The sequence below is a fragment of the Nematostella vectensis genome, chromosome 13 (assembly GCF_932526225.1).
Source record: "Nematostella vectensis chromosome 13, jaNemVect1.1, whole genome shotgun sequence".
Taxonomy (NCBI): domain Eukaryota; kingdom Metazoa; phylum Cnidaria; class Anthozoa; order Actiniaria; family Edwardsiidae; genus Nematostella; species Nematostella vectensis.
This window is the reverse complement of record NC_064046.1, coordinates 11,096,273-11,114,412: the sequence shown is the minus strand read 5'-3', so window position 1 is coordinate 11,114,412 and position 18,140 is coordinate 11,096,273. Positions and strand designations below refer to the sequence as shown.

The 18,140-nt window shown below is 39.5% G+C and overlaps 1 protein-coding gene across 3 annotated transcripts; it reads right to left on the bottom strand.

Annotated features, from left to right (window-relative positions):
• Nucleotides 1-3,688: 3,688 nt before the first annotated feature.
• LOC5505897 (dehydrogenase/reductase SDR family member 1) lies at nt 3,689-18,140 on the bottom strand. Of its 3 annotated transcripts, XM_032374240.2 has the most exons (12): nt 18,084-18,140; nt 17,782-17,985; nt 16,396-16,516; nt 14,995-15,053; nt 14,449-14,592; nt 14,210-14,248; nt 13,800-13,840; nt 13,387-13,519; nt 12,882-12,998; nt 6,105-6,186; nt 5,380-5,460; nt 3,689-4,190 (listed from the first exon to the last, which is right to left on the bottom strand). In XM_032374240.2, the coding sequence occupies exons 3-12, from the start codon at nt 16,511-16,513 to the stop codon at nt 4,039-4,041; spliced, it is 966 nt and encodes a 321-aa protein (XP_032230131.1). In that variant the 5' UTR covers nt 16,514-16,516; nt 17,782-17,985; nt 18,084-18,140; the 3' UTR covers nt 3,689-4,038. The 3 variants fall into 3 exon arrangements, with proteins under 3 accessions (XP_032230131.1, XP_032230130.1, XP_032230133.1); XM_032374239.2 differs by having other exon boundaries at nt 17,782-18,087; XM_032374242.2 differs by having other exon boundaries at nt 16,396-16,513; nt 17,782-18,087.

The window sequence follows — 18,140 nt, the reverse complement described above, 5'->3', positions numbered from 1 at the left end:
TGTCATTATGTGCAAAGGGTAGTGCCAAGATAGTCACCTGATCTGTGACGTCATCGATGACGTAACTTTAAGCAAAACTTGATCCCGATAGCGTATCATGTCTCATAGACGAAACATATCATATGGCAACCAAACTTGGTGTGTGTCATGATGTCTCATGTGGTGTGTGATTTTTGACGTCATCAGTAACGTCACTTAAAGCAAAAATATAATGACGTCAACAAAATATATATATATATATATTCTTATCTCTTGTATATGTATATATATGTATATATATATATATGTCATCGATGACGTCACTAAAAGTAAAACTACCCTGGTGCCGAAACATCGTATGACAACTAAACTTGTTATGTGTCATGTAGATGTCATAAGTCGGGTCGCTTAGCGCACAAAAATAGCTCAATCTATACACAGCGGAGAAAAGCACCAAACTTGGTATAAATATAGCCTAGAGGATGGTAATCAATATTAAGACCGGCCCACCGGTACCATTTGCGGATCCATAGATAAAGAGAATTTTTTTTTAGAAATCTGGTGTTGCGGATACCCTGTGGTAAGATTTTCATACCTTTTCAAGACACAAAAAAGATCAAAATGCACATATTTGAAAACGATTTCTATCATTTCAGCTGTATTCTATCGAATGCCGAGCCAAGAAAAATATGAATAGCCATAAAAAGCTACATTTGAAGAAGAAGGAAAACCTGCTGGAACTCAGGCCCCACACGGCTTTATTTACATCCCTTTTGCTAACATGAGAATATGACTGATTTTTATTCATTACATAAGCACAAATAGGTGGTGCACATGAATTTTTCCAGAAATTTTCTCTCAATGAGTTCTCTAAGTATTATATTAAGGGCTATAGAGCTTTAATTTAGCCAGCACGGCTGTAATTAATAGGCCCGTCAGCAGCAAAAATATGCTACCGATGAGGGAGATTTTTCATAGCCTATTGTGCGTTGATAAATTATACCATGACAACTCGGATCATTTGTTTATCTTTTTGTTACGGCCCTATGTTATTTTAAAATCAAAGTATCATAATTGTTTCCGAGGCGAGAGCCTCGCTCTACCCCATGCTAGTTATGGGCCAAAGAGGGGGCGCCGGCAGACGCCCTTGACTTCCAACCACTCGGTCTATGAAGCCGAAAACCCTAGCTAATAGCGTTCCATGATTTATATTTTAATTTTGTAAAAAAAGGATATCGAACTAATATAGATCGGCAGTGGTGGCTGGCGTCTACAGATATGGCGCTCAAAACCATCTGATCGTTAGAATAATAGAATAATTCTGGCTTACGTCAGGTTTTGGGCTAAACGTGTCCTCTCTTAAGGTTGACGCTAGTATCGTCAACACTAGAGTTTTTGAACACTTGTTTATAGCACCGTCGTTTCTTCGGCAAATCGAAGAAAATGTCCCTGAGAATGGAAAAATCCTCTGTTTGGAAAAGAAATCCCCGCGGACCCTGGGGAGCGTACGCGCATCATTCTGAAAAGTCTCTTTCAGTTTGTTTCAGAATAACTTTCACCCCTTTATTACAATAACGGTCCGCCGATCACTGATCCGCACCTTAGGAAAAACCTCTAAAAACTCTGTCCTTTAGTAGAAAACGGTTAAAGGATTTCTCATTCCAAAAATCTCCCAAGCGTGTCTCATGTACATTGTGGAGCTCGGACATCATCAGAAACGTTCCATTTTCAACAGCCTCCACTTCTATATTCTGCTAATATATTCTATAAGCCTGACAAAAGCTCTATACTTTTTTTATCATCCTCTCTCGCTTTCTGGAGACCTTTCCTTTTTTATGCTCCACGGCCCTTTCCATCTCTTAAGACATCTTTAGGATAATAGTCCTCTATTGGTGCGCGATTCGTTGGAGGTTGGTTGCTATCCTGTTAAAAGCATGCGATTCGTTCAACCTCATCACTATGATGCACACGTAGGGAGCAATAAGCACTGTTTTTTCGTAGTGCCTCTGCTGGTCAGCTTTTTTTTAAGTGCTTTCGAGCATTATACCGCAAATTTGTGACAATTCCTGTGCCATTTTGCGCTATTTGTTTCCACAGACATTTCTTCTGCAGAACATCCAAATCCTCTAATATTCTCAAGAAAAGAATCACAACCTAATAACTTTGATTAAGGAGGCATATCTAAAGCAACTTATTGGTCTTGGGTGTCTAAGTTGACATACACTTAAATCCATCTCTACCTCTTTTTATTTAGCCAACGTCAAAATACCCGATAAATGCGATTAATCGCAGATTTAGAAGAAATAGATTTAAAATCAAGACAAAAGTTCAATATTAGTAGCAAAATAGACATTGTACGTCCTTGGTACATAAAGAATGAGCTTTTTTTACCTAAAATACGCGATTTTATGAGGTACTGTACAGGACCCGAAATGATCCCAGGACCCGAAACGATCCCAGGACCCGAAATGATCCCCAAAAGTACCCCAACTGATCCCGGGACCCGAAACGATCCCCAAGAGTCCCCGAAATGAACCCCAAGGAATTGCAGTAATGGACAAACAAAAGGAATGTGGAAGGATTGGCTTTCAGTTTTAAAAACATATGAAACATTTAAGCGTCATTTTTGTCACTATCCAGAAATTTGAATTAACTAAAACCATAGTATTAAGATTTTTATATACGACTGCGCGGGGAATACAGCTTTCGACAGCTTGGTTGAGTCAACAATTGGGGTCAAATAAAAATTCCCGTGATGGTAATTTGAAGAACCAGGCGTGAATAAATAATTCAACATAACAAGCCATAAACGAATGTCTCCAAAGATTAGACATGCCTCTGCTTTCCCGTAGGAAAATGTTTGTTTGTGTTCGGTGAATGAAAGACCTATCATAAAGAGAGATAAAGAGAAATCATGCAGTGGTGTACGCACTACTACATAAGGAAATTCAAAACTCACATATTGCTTTCAACAAAAGCCACATCTCTTAATATTTTGCAACGGTAGTAAAAGGGTTGTTCGAGTGCATTACTCAGTGTGCTTTTGTAATTCCATCTTCTCGGCCAAACCGGCTGTCGGTAAATATTCGCTCGTGTGAACATGGATTTCGTGGTGAAAAACACGTTTGGTTGTCAAATGAATATAGATTTTTAGGGTGATGTTTACCGGAAACGAGATTTATAGTGTCAGAGTCATGTGTTGGAACTGCAAATGTTTCGAAGGTCAAAAGTTTGGTTGTTCTGAGCAAGGCTGTGCTTTGGCTGTGCTATGTTTATGTTGTACTCCTTTCAGTAGCAATTAAAAGTTGTGTATTTGTTTTGGACTCTGTTTATGGGTTTACCGCCGGGGCAATGTAATAAATAGAAGTATTGTATTGGAATTTAAGTTTTTTAAGTCATGTTATTTAGAAATAGATTGGCTGTCAACCCTAAATTATGCTTTAAGAATTGGAAGTGCTTCTTCTGCTTTCCCTTTGTCCATTACCGCATTTCCGTGGGGTTGATTTCGGGGACTCCTCGGTATCGTTTCGGGTCCCGGGATCAGTTGGGGTACTTTTGGGGATCATTTCGGGTCCTGGGATCGTTTCGGGTCCTGGGATCATTTCGGGTCCTGTACAGTACTTACAGCATATACAGTGCCAATATAAGCCGCCATCTTGGATAACCGTGAGGGGGATTGGGTCTAGCTTTGAAAACGTTTTCTCTTAAATCATTTTGATGCAGCCGACGACAGTTTTATCTTGAAATATTAACAAATGCTATTATATTTCCCCTACCAAAAAAATAACAATCAGATATTTCGCTTAGTTTTGGAAATACAAGATCTTTTAAATTTCACCACAGGTGCAACAGCGTGGGAATTCATTTTCAGTTTAACCTTTGTTTATCCGAATATACAGTTTTCTAACATATGGCCCTCGGTTAGTAAGCAATGTCACTGGGGGTGGTCACTGGTCACTAAGGACATACTAAATAGGGTCTGAATGGGCAAAACGAACTGATCTTCCTACTAAATCGCGATGAAGAAGGAATGAGATCTCTTCTGCGAGATCTTTCTCTTCACGCTAATTTCGATGGTGGTTTGAACTTGTGCGTGTTGGCGGATATCAACCATGCCGGTATGTAAAGGAACTCGGGAACCAGCCAGGCTAGGCTTGGGAACGCTCTCTGAACCAGCTTTTTTACTTGACGTAGCGACAATGGCATTACCCCTATTGACAAAACAATTGGTCAGTCCCGAACGTAGCTGTGGACGAAATGTTGTGCTGATCGAATATTGCATGCTTAGCAACCCGGTAAAATTTTAATCTATGAAATTATTATCTCTGAAATCTGATGTCCCTTCTCGGCTTTCGCTTCATTAGTATAATATACTAATTGGTTTTGGACAGCGTTTGATCAAAAGAAGCAGGGGCTTAGCTATGTATGTGCCAAGCCATGGCGTATCTACATTACAACAACAAAAATATAAAAGAAACTTCTAAGAAAAAAAAAATTAAAAAGGGATTATTGTGAAAGGAGATTTACATCAAAAATAATTATCAGGATTCTTCTTATCATTGGGTGCCCGCAAAGACCGCTGGGTCCTCGAGGATGGCGAATGTCGCAGAGACCACTGGGTCTCTCTTATGGAGAAATTAGGGACCTTAAGCAACGACGACGGCAACGTGGACGACGACGGCAGAGAACAATGGGATTTGACCAGAATTCAATAGCAGCACATAAAAATGCGTTCTGTCTGATAAATTTCAGCTGTTTTGCAACAAACCACGACGTAAAAACTCCAAGTTTCACGGTCAATTGGGGACGCAGACGTTTGCACTGTAAACTCCTCTACCTAGGTTCGCTACTTTAGAAATGATGTCCGTAAGTTTTATCCTTATTTTTATCTGTCTCTGACTATAATGTTTTGCTTTTTCCTTGCAAGTAAATTTGAATTGATCGCCAAGCGCGAACGCATCTTTCCCGATCTCGTTGCCCTAGCCGCAGGCGTCGTCCTTGCTCAAGGTCTCTTTCGGCCAAAGCGGCCGGCGGCAGATTTGCCGTCACAGCAACCTCAAAGTGTTGTGACCAAAAAGACATGACGTGACGCTTTAAATAAGCCTGAGTACTTAGTTACTTATAGCAAACAAAATATCAAGTGCGACTTTTTTTTTAATTGATGCGACTTTTTGTAAAGCGTCATTGAAATTTGAGCTTTTCGTCCCTGAACTGATACACAAAATCTGGTTATGCGCACATCGGCCTCACGTTATTTGTGTTTTGAAAATCAGTCCGTAATACAAGGAACCTATAGCCATTGTAAGAAATTGTTTCTTCTCTCTCTATCTGGAATTGCGCGTTTTCCAGGTTTTTCCGTCATGACGATCAAAAAACAAATAAAACAATTGAGACACTTGCCTCCCACATCGGTGAAACCGTACTCTCGCGCTAACTCCGCTACGATCTGCACACTGCCACTTTTCTTCATGATATCTGGATCTGGATAATCGAGATAGTTTGAGTACACACACATTGGCCGATGATTCACCATCAATTGGTACACACACTGGCTCGGGTCCGTAGCTAGGATTTTGAGCGGGGATGGGTAGGGAGAGGGGAGGGTTGGGGGGTCTCTCAGGAGTAAAATATTCATAACACGCAGTGGTACTCAGTTTCCTTGCATTTGAGCGGACATTGCAGTCAAATGGGGCGGTTCTTCCGAACCTCTCGAGACACCAACCTTCCCCACCCTCCCCCCCTTCCCGGCTATGGCCCTGCTCATGGTCCCATGGTCCACCACCAATGAGTGATCTCTCGACAAATACGTTGAGTCGCAGTCAGCTTATTTTCAAACACAACAAACGGAATTGCGATCGGTTGAACGCCTTCAGCTCCCTTAATAATAACATAGAGACACCGGCTGTTTTTTAGCTGAATAAGTCATTTTCTAATCTAGTTTGAATTTGGTAGTAGGGATTCAAATGAATATTCTCGAACTAACGTAAGCACATCCTTTCCAAAATGTCTGCCTTGATTTTTCCTTACAGATGAAAGCTTTAAAACTCTTCCTTCTATTAGTTAATTTTAGATTCAAATCAGTACATTAAACAAAACATTTACCAAGCGCAGTTTGCATCACATACCAGCAGCAAGCCAAGCCACAGCTTTTCCAGTAAAAGTCACATCTTCGCTGTCCGCAAACACTCTTTGCATCTGACTACTTTTCTGCAAAGAACTTTACACACTTTGAAGTGTTCAGGTAGACCTTACAATAACAGTACATTGTTGTTCAAAATGGTATTTCCCTGATCTTTCTAAAGTGCAGCAAACAATTTAAATCTTAGCAGCGCGAAAATCCACTAGCAAGTAATGGTTTATCATAAATTTATAAAGAACGATTCACAGCATTTCATATTGAATTTTTTGGAGCTTGGGTGAATGGGTTTGGTTACATGGCTGGGGGTTTATATTTTCCAATTTCCCAATTCTAAAAGCGTTGGGACGTAATTAAAGGTTCCTCCTCGCTAGAAGTTTTGTATATAAATACTTATGAAGACAAGCCTTTTGATTAAAACAAAATGCCAAACATATGCTAAAAGCAAAAGACCTTTAGATTAATTCGTATTATCAGCGAAAGTTTAACAACACAACCACTTTTTATATAAAAACTCGAAAATGAGGTACGTGGTGCGGGTGTGAATAACGCTTTATACTGCATATTTGTATAATCAAATGAGTAGAAAAGCAGGGTTTAGTGGTTTACATATTAATTTATGGGTATCTGAGCAGAGTGATATTGAGGAGAGGGGTCTAGCCTTTTCCTTGTGATTTGAAAAAAGGAGCGAGCAAGGGCCCGGTTGCTGTGTTTTCAAAAAAAAAAAAAAAAAAACAAGGAATACCTAGAAATAAAAAAGAACAACAACGCCTATATTTTAGCCCATCAGCCCGGCAAACAGAAACGTTTTGATTTCGTTTCAATGGGAACGAAAATATATATGCCAACAAAATTTTGGCTCGTAAATCATTGCCTTTTTAAGAAATGTTTGTAGCTAGAACTATAATGACGTCACAATTCATTAGAGCCCTGTGGTTTGCAAAATAAAAAAAACTAGGATCCATTTCTAATTTTACATTTTCGAAGAAACTAGGCAGTCATATCTCAGGTGACCGAACGTATATTTTAGAAAATAGCCATGAAAATAAAAACATTGACACAACTACGGTTATAACGAAGCTCGGAGAATCTAAAAGAATGCCATTGACCACATTCGTCAATCCACCCAATATCCAGGATATCTTGGTATCTCGAATTTCATCGCTAGCTATTTGGCGCCATCACTGGTGTTCATCAAATTTTCAGTTTTTTTTTTTTATTATTATTATTCTGGTTCCCGAGCAATTTTTTTCAAATTCAGAACATCTTGAAATAAAAAAAAGAATACTTGACCAGCTTTATGGTGTGGAAATACGGTCGTTTCATTCGAATTACAGAATATGGTAAATTACATTGATAAACATCTATTTTAATGAGGCGCTAATGAGGCTCTATAGCATGGTGATTTCACTGCATGCAAACGAGGCCAAGTCTGTTCAGATCTAATGAATATACGAAAAAACGGTAGACTGTTCAAGTGAGAATCAGCAGATATATAAAAATACAGTTCATAGTATGAAGAAATTTGAAGAAGATAACGTCACCTCAACCAACATCTCTAACGAAACAATCTCAAGTGACGACCTTAAGCTTATAAAAGTTTACGTGGAACTAATCGGGGTGATTTTCGTGTGTGGTTGTTTGCCTAACGCGACCGTTATTCTACTTGTACTTACAAAAAGAGTGCGAAGAAAAACTATCAACATATTCGTGGTAAACATGGCATTAGCAGACTTGGTGACGCTTTTTCTACAGATATCTTACAAGGTAAAGATCTATCTAACAGGAAACACGGAGTGGTCTGGAGAAATCTTAGGCGACGCGACTTGTAGACTGTTTCATTTGTTATATAACTTGGTATATTGAGTTTCTCTTGTGACTCTTTTGATTATTTCGATTGAACGATTCAAAGCGGTGTCATTCACAGTGCAACGACCAGGCTTAAGCCGTTGTTTCGTCGTTTTATTTGTCTCAACGTCTTGGATCTTGCCTGCCCTTCTTAATCTCCGTGCACTCTTTATTTGCGACGTCAAAACAGACAAGAACGTTTGTGGCTGTTTCTTCGCAAGGCCTACAGCAGCATATTTCGTAGGCACGAATGTCCTGTACGTCTGCCTTGTTATTTCTATCCTAAGCATTAACCTTGGAATAATACGAAGACTGGTCCGCTCTGAACACGCTTTGAACCTACTAGAAGCCCAGCGATAAAAAAGAATTAAAACATTTCGTTCTGCTGTCCGTATGGTTACCTGTTCATTGCTTCTTTTTGCAATATGTACGGCACCCCTCTATACATTTGTGGCTCTATATCGGTTACAAGATCTTAATCTAATTTACTTAACATATAATATGACAGTCGTACAAGTTTATAGAGCATTCGATGTTGGATTTTATATAAATGCTGCATTTGGTCCAGTCATATACTTTATATTTCTGAATGATTTTCGCCAAGCCCTACGAAATGTTATGAGAGGCGTTGCGCGATGTCGAGGAACTTGCGCAAATGAACAGGAGCACCATGATCAGCCGCTGGAACTTGAACCTGTTACACCACGGACTCAAGAAAGTCCCATGTTCAAAATCTGATTCCAGTAGGAGGAAGAGGTATGACAAGCACTTTTGAAAATGCCATAAGCCTTCAAGAGCGGACTGCACCCGTCAATGACTCGATAAAAGAATAAGTTCATGATCGGAATGACTCCAAAACAAAAGAAGAGAATATTCGTATTTTTTAGTTTTTATATAGAAGCATACCTTGCCTATCAGTATGAGGTATTAAAAGTCACACTTCCAATAAAGAGCAGAGATATCTTCAAACAAAATGTATATTGTTTTAATGTTAATGTAGCAGTCAGAACCTAAAAGAAGTAACATCTTACACCGCTTTGATCTAGGTTAACAAAAAAAAAATGGAACAATTTCCAGCGAGAACCAACCGCTTTCACTAGATCACGTCGCATCACTAGGTGATTCTCCTCTGATTGTGAATTTAACATAACTGTTATCCTTCTAGAACTTCACTTTTTTTGTGTATTCAATACTCGACACCGGAAGACAAGACGACAGATAAACAAGTTAGGATCAATTAAACGGCGAGGAATTAATATCGCTTATAAAATCAAGAAAAAACTGCACTACAACAACTAACATGGCGGCTCCGATTTCAGCCATTTCTAGCCTGCGAGCCGGCTCTTCTGTGTTTTCGTTGTTCAGGATCCCTGTGGCGCAAATAATCGATTTTTTGCTCGCCACAGGAATCCCGAAAACCCCAAAACAGGAATTTCCTAATAAACCCACTAAAGAGCCGTTTCATTTCTCTTTACATGACAATGGGGTGCTGTGGGTATTTAAAAATACACAAAGCTTTTCAAATTCGCACCAGCTCGGCAAGGCATACACCAGCAAAAACGTTTTTAGCCAATCTGGGAGATCAAGAACGTTTTAGCTGTCGCAGGAAGGTCGCCTAAAGCGAACAAATCAATAAAAAGCGGGATTTTTAGATTTAGGACAAACTAGGCTCGCGAGGGATGCTGGTCTCACTTTGTAATATGACCAGCCTGCTTTGCGCGCATCGCATGGCAGTTTTTTGTTTTAAAAAAGTTGTTATAGTTTCAATCTATTGAAAATCGATCTCCTGACCAGTTTGTAATGCTCGATTCTTAAGTAAATTAGGGGACTTGCGCTAAGAGATTACATGACCTTTTTGGGTGGCAAATTCAAAACGACTAAAGACAAAAATCAGAAATGACTTTGCCCGTAACACCAGAGAACAACGAAGAAATAAAAATTTTTAAATGAAACTAAACCCTTTCTGAAAAAGAGAATTCTGGTTTCTTGTCGTAAGCGCTGAATAAGTTACTGTTTTTTTTTTTTTTTTTTGCTGTAATTTTGCCGCTGAAAGGCTGAGCGCGCGCTAGTTTGCCACCAAAACAGTCAAGTGATCCCTTAGCGCAAGTCCCTTATTGATAAAACTTGGGAAGGGTAAGGGGGTCTTGTTAAAAATATATTTTGATACACACACACGCACGTTCTTCCCAAGAAGAGATATACCGTAGCATAAAAATGCCTCTAATTAGCTATTGCTCGATTCTTGTCGATATCCAACCATTTTTATGAAACGCTAGAACTTTATTTTCTGTTCATTATAGAAGGAAGAAAATGCTAGGGTACGCTTTTCCATTGCGAGGTCACTTGCATTTTCAGAAATTGCTAAGCTGTTATTGTCCACATACAACAAAGAAGATAATTTTGAGTACAAATATATGTCCCCAAAAAATACCCCCCCCCCTTTTGCTATCTGATTTTGTATATGTTACTTCCTTGAGCCCGTGGTGTAACAGGTCCAGCTTTCAGCGGCTGTTCGGGTTGCACGTAAGCGTTTGCGCAGGTTCCTAGACACCGCGCCGCGCATGCGCGCCACGCCTCTCATAACATTTCGTAGAGCTTGGCGAAAATCGTCCAAAAATATAAAGCATATGTAGCATTTATATTAAATAAACATCGAATCCTAATCGAATGTTAGTTGGAGTCCCCCAACTAACATCCCCAGGGGTATCCATTTCAAAAAGATATTTGAAGATATCTGCCATTTTTTAGCTTTTTGTATTATTTCCTGTATAATGGCAATTTAGCCCTAACGCTCAAAGATAGGAATCTTCACCATAAATATTCAGGGGCGTAGCCACGGGGGTGCCCCCCCCCCCCCCCTTAAAGCAGCCAAATATACAGTAAATGTATGAGACAGTAAATGTAAAACACAGGGGAAAATGCCTTTTGGGCCCCCTCCTGTTAAAAATCCTGGCTACGCCGCTGAATATTAATGTTAATTGTTCTCACAAGCAATAACCTCTCACCGAGACATAATACGGGTTCTTCCAGCCCATGAAGGCTTGGGGTATTTTCACAAGCGTGTGTCACAGCAAGCCTCTTCATCTCTAATTTGGTCAGTGTAACGTCCTTTAGCCCGTGTTGTAAGGGGTACAACATCCAGTGGTTGGTCAGTTTGCTCTTTTTCATTTGCGCATGTTCTTCGACACCGCGCCACGGCTCTCAGGATATTTCGTAGGGCTTTGCGAAAATCATCCAGAAATATAAAATATATGACTGGACCAAATGCAGCGTTTATAAAACACGTTAAATATAAAAATAAAAACACTTTCGTGGTTATCTTTGATAAAAAAGTTTGAAAAATTATTGCAATCTTATATAATGATAAGAGGGTGATAAGGGGCGCGGCGCAGACGACAAAAAGAAGCAATGAAAAGACAACCATTTTGACAGCAGAACGGAAAGTTCTAAGTCTTTTCTGTCGCTGGGCTTCTGGTAGGTTCAAAGCGTGTTCAGAGCGGACCAGTTTTCGTATTATTCCAAGGTTAATGCTTAGGATAGAAATAACAAGGCAGACGTACAGGACATTCGTGCCTAAAAAATATGCTGCTGTAGGTCTTGTAAAGGAACAGCCACAAACGTTCTTGTCTGTTTTGACGCCGCAAATAAAGAGTGCACGGAGATTAAGAAGGGCAGGCAAGATCCAAGACGTTGAGACAAATAAAACGACGAAACAACGGCTTAAGCCTGGTCGTTGCACTGTGAATAACACCGCTTTGAATCGTTCAATTGAAATAATCAAAAGAGTCACAAGAGAAACCCAATATACCAAGTTATATAACAAATGAAACAGTCTGCAAGTCACATCGATTCCTCCAGGCCAATAAATAATCGAATAATCGCTCTTTACAAACGGTAAGTGCAGTAAAGTCGTCAACATGTTGGCTAATGCCATGTTCGCCACGAACAAGTTGATAGTTTTCCTTGGCACTCGTTTTGCAAGTACGAGAAAGATCACTGTCAAGTTCGATAAACAGCCACAAACGAGAATTACCACGAATACTATGACTTTATCGACTGTAAGGTTTTGGTCATCGCTTGAGATTGTTCCGTAAGAAGTGTTGAAAACGGTAAAATTATTTTCTTCAGATGTCTCCATACTACTGTAGCAACTGTAACTTGACTTTCTTTACCGATCTATTGTTTGCTTGCTTTAGCTGATCTTCACAAGTAAAGATAGCTGGACAGATAGCTGCAAAAGCTTTGTTACATACCTAACCAAAGCTTGGGCGATATAATTAAGCATACTACAATATGGCGTTGCTATAATTAACTGGGCGTCTGTTAAAACTGTCAGAAAGAACTTAAACGAATTGGCCATATCAAATAATTATTGAGCAATACGAGATTTGTCTTTGCGGTAGAATTTTTCTGTCGGAAAGGAGGTGATAGAATTGACTTTTTTTGGAATTATTATTTGGCGATAGTATGGTTTTGCTTATAATGAGAAATGGCTTCCAAAAACGACAGTTTCTGTCAGAATGGAGGTAAACAGAATTGGCCATTGCAAATTATAACTGGGCGCCACTTTTGGTAAATTGCTTTAAAGAAAAACCGTCCTTTTTAGTACAGCTAGAAGGACAGCTGTACAAAGAGGTAATGCAATGATCTCCTAGGATTATATTGTTCCTGTGAGGGAAGCTTACTAGTAAAATATCGAAAACAATTAATGGTTCTAAATTTAAAACCAAAATGCAGAACTAGTTTCTAGTTTAGTGCTTTTATTGGTCAGCGCCTTGCGAAGGTGGCGTGATTGGAAACCATTTCAGTGCTAGCCAATGTCTCAAGGATTAAAAATGACGGAAGTCAGTAGGCGTTTTAAGCTGTTGGAAATCTTCTGCGAGAGTTCGCAAAATGTTTAAAACTGCAGTTAGCTTACCTCAGACTTCAGCATGTCTTTTATAGCCTCTGTACTGACAGGTCCGGGCCAGAGAGAGATGGCTGCCACATTATTCTTCCTTAGCTCGATCGACATATCCGCCATCATACGGTCCGTCTGTAACAGACGGAGAGCTTCAATCTAATACCAAAATCATAAAAGCTGGCGGTAATTGAATCTCAGGAAAAAGAACAGGGAATAAGCCTTGCTATACCTGATATTAAAACCGAATAAATACAAAAAGCCCCAATTGTCGTGATCGTGAACCACAAAAATTAATACATTACACCAAAAACTGGTATTCCTGCCATCTTTAATGAGACTTCTTCAGGGCAGACTCTGCCCTCTGAGTCCAATACACGTTTTAGGCGTATAATATTAAAACCGTATATTATTTTAACAGTCCCATACCTGTGATTAAAGTTTTAAAACCAACATGACCCCAGCAGAATTTTGTAAAAATAAAATAAACCACCACTGAAATCCCTGTAAGCTTGGCACTTACCGCTGCCTTGCCAACTCCATAAGGAACATTCAAAAAATATACCAATCCCCCAGGAGAGGAGATGTTAACAATTAGGCCTTGTTTGGCTTGGACCATCATCTGCGCACCAAACCATGAAGCCACATAGCTGGACCTAATACAATAGAGAGAGAATCCATTAGAATATTTGGCAGCTCAGACCTAAAAATCAAAGATGGACCAAAAGTGGAGCAAATATAATTTCCATGATTTTACATAATTTCACGTTAGGCTGGATTAGATTTCTCTGTTATGCTTTATGCACCGGTGGAAGTTACCGGATACAGTACATCACCTCAACATGACACCATTATAACATCCCACACACTGGCTATTGATTATCATATGAACATGGTGCAAAATACTACATTACATCATCCTGATGCAAGGCTTACCTGAGACCGACATCATTGATGTCATCCCACAAACTGATTGGCTGGAAAAGAATTGTAATTGACGAGAGGTCAAAAGACCTCTAGGGTGGATTATGTGGTTTGTTTGCCCCCCCCCACCTTATACAATAGACAAATGTTCTTTTAACTATATGTTTGGTCCCTCCTTGAGGTTATGCCCCAATACAGGGGATCCAGAAATTCCAAAAGAGGTGGAGGGGAAGGCAAGCAATGGCTTCAAAAAAGGGGGGATCCATTGTTCTTCCGTGAATTTCCTGCTTTATCTTGTTATTTTCCTTATTTTCCCTCCTAGCCAAATGTCTGAAAATAAGGAGGCCCGGACCCGCTCGGCCAACATCTAGATCAGACCCTGACATACCAAGAAGTTCTTGATCAGACTCTGATTCACACACCTGCTCATAGAAGGGCTTGCCATATGTTTCGAAGATAGTCTACAAGACACACACACAAAAATAAACGATTTGTGGTTAGACAGGTTAACAGTGTCAACTTTTCAAGCTGCTGCATTCAGGTGGACAAGCATGTTGCTACCTCTTAGTTAAACTTGTTAAATGAAACTTGTTTTTAATGAAACCATTTAATGAATTGATATCTAAGTATCACAGTGAAGGCATATTAAAATTGTTTTTACCTGGACACCTTTATAAGCATTGTTTACCAGCACATCTAGACGGCCGCCCTGCTCACGCTTGATTCTTGCAAACAGCTGTTTGACATCCTCATCTTTGCCATGGTCACACTGCACAGGAATACACTTACCCCCTGCATATTCCACCTAGAAGGAAACGAACCAGGCTTTTTTATTATAAGTGGCACAATTTGACACCATTAAAAAAGTGCTTCATTCAAGCTGTTGTCAGACAAATTTGATATTTTAATCATGATCCTGAACTTCCAGTCAATATTCATCCAAGAGGATATAGTTGTAGCTAGATTATTTTGTCTTAGGGGGAGAGTCTCAGTTATTTCTTGTATCTCTAGTTTCTCCTTCACATGTTTAACTCTAGTGGGAGAAGGCAACCACCCCAGTCCCCTTGCTAGGAACAAACAATATATGTCTTCCTTTACATGAGAAATTTTAATTTCTCCCACCACCTTTACTACCTTGTCTAGGCCTACCAGATGGGTATGAGGAGTTTAACCTAAGCCATCTGCCTATGAGCCTGAATATACTCACCTCCTGGGCTGTTTCCATGAGAGAACCAGGTTTTCCTGTAGCTGATTGTAGTGTACGCCCTATAAGTTATGAAAGTTGGGAGAAGTAAAAGAATAAAAACAAGCAGAATGAGAACCGGGAGAGAGGTGTGGAAATAAAGGATGGGGCCAATTCAAATGTAGCTCAGAGGCATATAAACAGCAATTGTTTTAAATGATGGGAATTCATCATAGGATTTTTAAAGGAAAATTCATGCATGATGTAAAATTGTTTTTGCTATTTCTTGCATCGGATAATGATATCTAAATATAAACTGCAGTCAATGCACATGATAAAAATATCCTAGATAACCTCATTTCAGATTTTATTTCCCCTAAATATGTGTCTTTAAACCATGCAAACTTTCCGCAGTGTTTATATAAAGTAAACTGCAGTGTTGCATTATGGGTAGATGTTAGCCCCGTGGGCTTTGTGTTAAAACCATTGAAGAAAATAAACAGAAAAAAGGCGAAATACACGTAACGATATGAGTTTAACAGCTTATCGGCCCAGCACAGACTCGAAATGGACGGAAGTAAATATGAGTTGTGGGAGGCCAAATTTTTGGGTCATTTACGGGTGCTGAAATTGAAAGATACGATCTTGCCATCAACGGATTAGCCTGATGCAACAAAGAATGAAGAATGCTATGTGGAACTTATACAGTTCTTAGACGATGGCAAAATCGATATTGTGTTTTGCCCCACAGAAAAATGGTGGCTGACATTTTCACCAAACCAGCAAGGTCAAACTAACTAAATTCAAGAAATTTCTGTTTGGGTGCTTAAACTGTAAAATCAGCTTATTGCCTATAACATTTATTGTAGGAAATTGTTATTACGTTGTTATTTAGGTTAACATCATAAGAAACAAGTGGGGGTGTTGAGCAGTGTCTATATGACGTAAACTGCAGTGTTGCATCATGGGTAGATGTTAGCCTCGTGGGCTTTTTGTTAAAATACGCCATGTTTGTACGTTGATCATTGAAGAGAATAAACAGATAAAAGCAGAAATACACGTAACGATATGAGTTTTACACCATACACAACCAAAACATGGATGAATACCAACGACAATGTCTTTAACAATCATGGAAAAAGAAAACAATTAATGTATTCCAGTCATGTCTTCATATACACCTGGTAACCCAAGTAAAGCACAATGATATTCTACTTTTTATTCACAGGAATTTTATTCATTTTTGCTTTTGTTGGATAAATACTTGTACTTGTATGCATGTGGTATGCAGTAGCAACATCATATTATATATTTTATAATGTTAACCTCATTCAAATTTTGTTTAGCTCAATAAAAATTACATAGATATTTAATATTAGAATTAGGGAGATAATGGTACTCATATTTTCTGTTTCTGTCATGTACCTGTAACGTAGACAGTAGCTCCAGCTTTCCCGAGCATCAGAGCTATGCCCTTGCCTATTCCTCGAGATGCCCCAGTGACCAGGCACACCTTACCGCTCAGACTTGGTAGATCAGGCATCTTCTATGGCAAAAAAATTCCACATAATAGCAGAGTTCTGAGACAAGAAGTATGTTCTTAGAAAACTATTTGATAATATGTAGCATACATGTGTAGCACACATGAAAGGTGTTCTATAGATTTAGATTTCGCAAAAACAATTTTAACCCTAAGAGATAGCACTTTCAGTGTGGTCAACAGAAATTCTTACCCCGAAGGGATAGCAAATTGGGTGTTATTGAATAAATTTCTAAACCTTAGAGATAGCAAAATTGGAAAAACCACTTGTTACGGGGCAACTTTACAAACAAAAATGTGTTTACACAAAAACACAACAATGCAACCTTATGCTCTAACACAACTGTCAATCAAATTTAAATGCGAACCAAAAGCAGAAACACTCCAGCACACAGTTAGACATCCTCTAAGGAATAGCAGTTGGTCGAATTTTATACCCTAAGAGATACCAGAATCGGAAAAAAATCCATCAACACCCCCTAAGGAATAGCAGTTGGTTGAGATTTTATACCCCCTTAAAGATAGCAATCACCCTGTCTTCTTTTCTGGAGAGCCCACCCCACCCCCCACCCCCCCCACCCCCCCCACCCCCACCCCCAGCCCTTCCCCCTAATACATGTACAGATACTTTAGATTAAGCTATCTATCCATCACACTTGTGGTTAGTTTCAGAAATTGTAAACAGCTCTTGGACATCTAATCCACCATTGTTGTACTTCATAAATAAGAACAATAAGTTTGGGGATCCGCGTTAGGCAGTGCCTAAATGTATCTAGTACAAATTTGTTGAAGTGTACTGGCTTTGGAAGATAAAGGATTTTTAGATGACTTGTTGTTGGGTAGTTGCCTATAGTTTGCATTTGAGGGGTAAGGGCATTTGACTGCAGTTTTGCCTTGAGGGATTGGGTCCTTTTCTCTGTTTTGTACAGGGTCAAAGTCTAATCCCCCATTCTTCCCCGGGACCATGGGGGTGAGGGTTTAAATTGACTGATGCATAAGGAATATGGTGCGCTAAATGATGAAAACCCTTCTATCTATGCCTTAAAACAATCGGCTATGTTAAGAGTTAAAGGTGCTATAGAGTACTAAAGGGGGCACTGACTTGTATGATATACAGCTAATGGTGCCAAACTACCGCGAAACATCCAATTCAGATATTATCGAAAGCCAGGACTTGGACTGGAAGCATTGTCATATAGAAAGCAACATGTTTTATAACGAGGAAAAATTATTTCCATCAAGCCGTATAGTTTTTTATCTCAAAACCTTACCTTATTGCGCACAAATCGTCAAAGAAATGGTATAACTGGCTTCTTTCTTGGGGTGTTTGTGCTTGTTTGAGCGTTTATCGAGCAGAGTGGCGGTGCAAAGTTCGAAATGCTGGTCTACCTCCAAGGTGGTCAAACTGTGTACACAGCAGCCCCAAGACTCTGCTCGTTTCTGGGAGCCCACAGGGGTGATGTGTCTAGCTATGGCTGGAAATAGAGACTAGACTGTCTTGAGGAGAAAATTTTAACATACGAATCAAGAACGCAACGCAAGGCAACTCGAAAATAAAATCAAACAAGCAAACCTCTCCTGAGCAACCTGACGCGACTTCAAGCAGGAAGATTCGACTTCCCCAAATCTT